Source organism: Tupaia chinensis, unplaced genomic scaffold (genome assembly GCF_000334495.1).
Source record: "Tupaia chinensis unplaced genomic scaffold, TupChi_1.0 Scaffold000332_1, whole genome shotgun sequence".
Taxonomy (NCBI): Eukaryota; Metazoa; Chordata; class Mammalia; order Scandentia; family Tupaiidae; genus Tupaia; species Tupaia belangeri.
The window spans coordinates 2,297,959-2,304,198 of NW_006159826.1; the positions used below are offsets into that span (position 1 = coordinate 2,297,959).

The following is a 6,240-nucleotide window of genomic DNA, read 5'->3' on the forward strand; positions in this document are numbered from 1 at the left end:
CGTAAGGAAGACCGGCCGACATGGACAATCTCAGAGTGAGGGAGACCCGCCGACGTGGATGATCTCAGAGTGAGGGAGCCCCGCCGACGTGGACGGATGTCAGAGTGAGGGAGCCCCGCCGACGTGGACGGATGTCAGAGTGAGGGAGCCCCGCCGACGTGGACGGATGTCAGAGTGAGGGAGCCCCGCCGACGTGGACGGATGTCAGAGTGAGGGAGCCCCGCCGACGTGGACGGATGTCAGAGTGAGGGAGCCCCGCCGACGTGGACGGATGTCAGAGTGAGGGAGCCCCGCCGACGTGGACGGATGTCAGAGTGAGGGAGCCCCGCCGACGTGGACGGATGTCAGAGTGAGGGAGCCCCGCCGACGTGGACGGATGTCAGAGTGAGGGAGCCCCGCCGACGTGGACGGATGTCAGAGTGAGGGAGCCCCGCCGACGTGGACGGATGTCAGAGTGAGGGAGCCCCGCCGACGTGGACGGATGTCAGAGTGAGGGAGCCCCGCCGACGTGGACGGATGTCAGAGTGAGGGAGCCCCGCCGACGTGGACGGATGTCAGAGTGAGGGAGCCCCGCCGACGTGGACGGATGTCAGAGTGAGGGAGCCCCGCCGACGTGGACGGATGTCAGAGTGAGGGAGCCCCGCCGACGTGGACGGATGTCAGAGTGAGGGAGCCCCGCCGACGTGGACGGATGTCAGAGTGAGGGAGCCCCGCCGACGTGGACGGATGTCAGAGTGAGGGAGCCCCGCCGACGTGGACGGATGTCAGAGTGAGGGAGCCCCGCCGACGTGGACGGATGTCAGAGTGAGGGAGCCCCGCCGACGTGGACGGATGTCAGAGTGAGGGAGCCCCGCCGACGTGGACGGATGTCAGAGTGAGGGAGCCCCGCCGACGTGGACGGATGTCAGAGTGAGGGAGCCCCGCCGACGTGGACGGATGTCAGAGTGAGGGAGCCCCGCCGACGTGGACGGATGTCAGAGTGAGGGAGCCCCGCCGACGTGGACGGATGTCAGAGTGAGGGAGCCCCGCCGACGTGGACGGATGTCAGAGTGAGGGAGCCCCGCCGACGTGGACGGATGTCAGAGTGAGGGAGCCCCGCCGACGTGGACGGATGTCAGAGTGAGGGAGCCCCGCCGACGTGGACGGATGTCAGAGTGAGGGAGCCCCGCCGACGTGGACGGATGTCAGAGTGAGGGAGCCCCGCCGACGTGGACGGATGTCAGAGTGAGGGAGCCCCGCCGACGTGGACGGATGTCAGAGTGAGGGAGCCCCGCCGACGTGGACGGATGTCAGAGTGAGGGAGCCCCGCCGACGTGGACGGATGTCAGAGTGAGGGAGCCCCGCCGACGTGGACGGATGTCAGAGTGAGGGAGCCCCGCCGACGTGGACGGATGTCAGAGTGAGGGAGCCCCGCCGACGTGGACGGATGTCAGAGTGAGGGAGCCCCGCCGACGTGGACGGATGTCAGAGTGAGGGAGCCCCGCCGACGTGGACGGATGTCAGAGTGAGGGAGCCCCGCCGACGTGGACGGATGTCAGAGTGAGGGAGCCCCGCCGACGTGGACGGATGTCAGAGTGAGGGAGCCCCGCCGACGTGGACGGATGTCAGAGTGAGGGAGCCCCGCCGACGTGGACGGATGTCAGAGTGAGGGAGCCCCGCCGACGTGGACGGATGTCAGAGTGAGGGAGCCCCGCCGACGTGGACGGATGTCAGAGTGAGGGAGCCCCGCCGACGTGGACGGATGTCAGAGTGAGGGAGCCCCGCCGACGTGGACGGATGTCAGAGTGAGGGAGCCCCGCCGACGTGGACGGATGTCAGAGTGAGGGAGCCCCGCCGACGTGGACGGATGTCAGAGTGAGGGAGCCCCGCCGACGTGGACGGATGTCAGAGTGAGGGAGCCCCGCCGACGTGGACGGATGTCAGAGTGAGGGAGCCCCGCCGACGTGGACGGATGTCAGAGTGAGGGAGCCCCGCCGACGTGGACGGATGTCAGAGTGAGGGAGCCCCGCCGACGTGGACGGATGTCAGAGTGAGGGAGCCCCGCCGACGTGGACGATCTCAGAGTGAGGAAGATGGGCCGACATGGACGGACCTCGGAGTGAGGAAGACGGGCCCACGTGGATGATCTCTGAGTGAGGAAGACTGGCCCACGTGGATGGACCTCAGCGTGAGGAAGACCCGCCGATGTGGACAGAGCTGCCGACATGGACCGACCGCCGACATGGACGATCTCAGAGTGAGGAAGACGGGCCGACATGGACAGACCTCAAAGTGAGGGAGACGGGACGATGTGGACGATCTCAGAGTGAGGGAGACCCGCTGACGTGGACGGCCCTGCCGACATGGATGGACCGCTGACATGGACGATCTCAGAGTGAGGGAGACAGGCCAACGTGGACGGACCTCAGAGTGAGGAAGACCCGCCGACGTGGACAGACCTGTCAACGTGGACGGACCGCTGACATGGACGATCTCAGAGTGAGGAAGACGGGCCGACACGGATGGACTTCAGAGTAAAGACCCCAACCAAAAGTAGCCAGGCAGAAGACGTTTTCAATTCCATTTTTGGAAAGCTCAGCAAGGGCTCATGTATGCACACTCTCAGTGGCTGCCAGGAGGCAGACCCTCCCGTGTTTTCCTCACAGCAAATTCCCCTGAGAGATTTTAAATCCTAACATTGTGAGCATGTGAAACCATTCTATGACAAAGAGCGTTCTCTATTATTACTACTTGCATTTGTACCCAAGAATCCACAGAACGTGAACGGCCATGCAGCGCTCACTCAGGGCACTTATCCCACGGGGACAGGGCTGCCAAGGCAGCCTCAAAGCTCCCGGCAGGCTTCGTTCAGGGGAGAACACGACTTCTCTCCAGAGCTGGCCCGATTTGGTTAAAATAAAAAGCCTTTCTCGGCATATAATTGTCCTCCACATTCTCAAGTTAAGCACATCAGAAAGTTCCCTGCCACTAGTGGAGAGGCTGGATCCAGGCAGGCCACGTGCAGACACTAGCCTGCACACACACCCAGCAGACCAGTAAGTTAATGAACGGCCGGGACCTGACTTTGAAAACCCTGTAGTTACCAGGCGGCTGTGAAACGTTTACCAAGCGAATGGACACAGAACCTATCACACCCTGTAGGGGCTATGCCACCAAATCGGGGCTTGGCAAGACCCTGCTCCACATGTCATTTAGTACATCAGAAACCACAGTTAAGACAATTCGTCTTCATTATCCCTAATAAACACTACATCAGAAAGGTAAGCATTGAACCGGCCCATTCGAAAAACATAATTCTCTCAGATAGTTCCTGAAAAATTATTTGAAGCAAATTATTTCCCCAAATCTTCAATTTAATGTTCTATTATATGCTGAAGGAAACAAATAAGATAATTTATAATTATAATGAAAATAATGAATTTAAAAGTAATTTTCACTTAAAAATAGGCTAGAAATACTCATGTAACTAAGGATTTAAAAGGTACATTTTGCAAAATTTTTAAGGATTGACCGAGTTGAGATACAGAGGGCTTTAACAGACACTTTTAGTACCAATAACTCTCAAAAAGATGTCTTTTTCATCTGGTAAAGGGAGACATGAAAGCATTAAAGATGAAACATTAAAGGTTGAAATTTACGATATCAACAAGGTTCAACTTACAAACTTGGATTTCTCAGGAAAAAAATACCTACCAAAAATAACAGCTGAAAAAATACCTACCAAAAATAACAGCTGAAAACATACAGTTCACAGAAAGCCTACCCAAATAAAGCCATTGCAGTGGGTGACAATTTCTCTAAGGCTTGAGCCCTGCCCCCACCTGTCCTTATCTCCCAATGGAGCCTCAGGCCTTCTAGAATTACCTGCTGGGTAAGCACTGCTGGGGTTCCCCCAGGCTTCCCGCATGGCTTCGGTCACGGCTTGGATGACGGCCGGTTCCAGGGGTGTGGTTGCGTTGTAGTCCATGTACACCTTCCTGAAGGCAGAAATGCGTCTGATCAGGGAGGAGATGAACAGGGACACACAGGCGCGAGTCCCGACGAGAGGGCAGGCCTCTGCTCCAGCCCACCACAGGCTTCCTCAGCAGCACCTGGGAACGTCCAAATCCACGTTCCCAGGAACCTGGTATTTGCTGGTTTCCTTCCCAATTGACAGGAGAGCGTCTGATCAGATTTTCCAAGTTTCTGTCTGCCCCTTGGGGTTCGGGGTCCACTGGCCTGGGCCACCCAGCTGCTGTCCACGGAGGGCAGAACACAGCTCTGTCCCGCTGGGAGCAGGGGCACAGTGCTCACGGGCACTGCAGAGGGTGCTTCTGTCCCTGCACCAGCCCTTCCCCTTTCCCTGTACCCACTTCTGCCCAGGTGCGCAGGCTCCAGGGCTCCGAGCGTCCATTCCTCCCTGCGGCTGGGCAGGGAGCTTCCACCTCAAGGCTTTGACTTCACTCTTTGCCTAGAATGGCCACGGCCATGTCCCCTGCCCCGCTTCCCTGCCTAGGCCTTTGTTCCCACTTAACCAGCTCGGCGAGGCCTGGAGGCTCTGTGTGCAACTGCAGCTGCGTGCCGCCTCCCGGCACCAGTCCAGCTCCGACTCATGACGGTCTACAGTCTTCCTTGGCAAAGCGCGAACGGGATGCCAGCTCTGAGGCCCTCACGGCCTCTCTCCAGTGCTGAGGGCAGTGGCTGCCACTAGCAGGGGCTTGAACTGTAAGGTGACAAAGTATACCGCACAGAAAATATGAATCCCCAAGAGACCCTTCACTAGGGACGCTCATCTGTGTATCTTTTTACCAATATCAAAAACATCCAGAATTATATATCAAATAATCCTGCCTGCTGCTGTTATGTCTCCTGATTTTTAAATAAACAAGAGTTAGGACCAGCAGTTGGTGTAATGGCGATGTTGCTGAACTCCCATGTAGTCGACCGCGGTTCAAGTCCTGGATCCAGTGGCTTAAACTCATGCTGGGCGCACGTGCGTGCGCGCCCAAGATCCCGAGAGGAGAATGGGGGAGAAGGGATTGCGGCGTGGCCATCCCCCATGGGGGGTGGTTTCTCGCTTTCTGTCTCCCTATCTCTGTCTTTCTGGCGAGCGCACGTGCCCTATAGCAAAAACCTCTCCAAAAATAAATAAATAAAACAAGCGTGTTCCCATTACTCTGCGTGAAACCTGAAATACAATGACTAATGACGGCTGTTGGACTGGTCGAGCATGGCCAGGGCATGCATCTTCTCCACGGCACTCAGTCACCATCAGGCACCAGCCCCCCCTTGACCTCTGTGCTCTATGTACTGAGTCCCGGGAAGTTCCCGTCCCCGGAGACCCCGCACCAGCCCTTCCGTCTGTCCCCTCCCAGGACCAGGCCTCCCCACCACCTCCAGCTGGCAGCGTTTGCTGAGTGACCGCAGCGATTCAATCTGTGGCTTAGCCGAACTGCTTTCTGGCTTGAACTTTAGGTGAATACTTTGTAGATTACTCTGTCTATAATATGCTGCTTCCTAACGTGCTATCAGTTTTGGCTGGGAAAGTTGAGCTGTCCCAGCCAGAGTGGAATGCCTGATGACAGAGACTGTGTGGCCCCCGATTAAAGACAGACAGGTACACTTCTCATACCCTGGGCTTGGGTAGAGAGGGCTACCCCCCACACCTCTACAAGAAAACAGGACTGAACGTATTCCTGGAGTCCTGCAAGCAAGGCAATGCCACCACCCCAGCCCCCACACCGGAGGTGCTCTGTCGGAAGCAGCAGTGTGGACTGGAGCTCTGCTTCCCCGAGGGCAGCCTGGGTCCCTCCGCCTGGTAGGCGAGCGCACATGAAAGGTTAAACATTAAACATCAAAGGTTAAAGATTATGGGATCCCTCGCCGCACACCCGGGCTCTGCACAGCCGCCTCTCCCTCGACCACTGGGAAGACCCCAGCCCCTGCCACCCCTCCTCTCCAGGGCAGCCACGGATCCCTCCCGCTCAGCCCTCCAGGCACCGCCCCCAAGTCCTGCCTGGCTCTGGCTCGCAGGTCTCTGACAAGGACCCTCCTTTCCAGCCCCAGAGACGACCGGCTCTCGGCTGCCCGCCCGGCTTGGCAACTGTGCGGTCTCCCTGGAGGGCTTCCCAGAACCGAACGCCCGACTCTGGGATCTCTGGGGTTTCAGCCCACTCTCCTCTCCGGGGCTCCGTCCAGGCCTCGAATCCACTCCCGACAGCTCCCCACCCCGGCCCCGAGAGACCACCGGCCCTCCGATAG

The 6,240-nt window shown here is 58.3% G+C and overlaps 1 protein-coding gene across 1 annotated transcript in view; it reads right to left on the reverse strand.

Annotated features, from left to right (window-relative positions):
* Positions 1-3,977, reverse strand: part of SCLY (selenocysteine lyase) — a gene marked incomplete at its 5' end in the record, with an annotated part of 33,026 nt that extends 29,049 nt beyond the window's left edge. Inside the window, 1 exon segment of the mRNA XM_014589112.2 lies at positions 3,865-3,977. Within this exon segment, the coding sequence (XP_014444598.1) occupies positions 3,865-3,977 (113 nt within the window).
* Between the last annotated feature and the right edge of the window lie 2,263 nt (positions 3,978-6,240).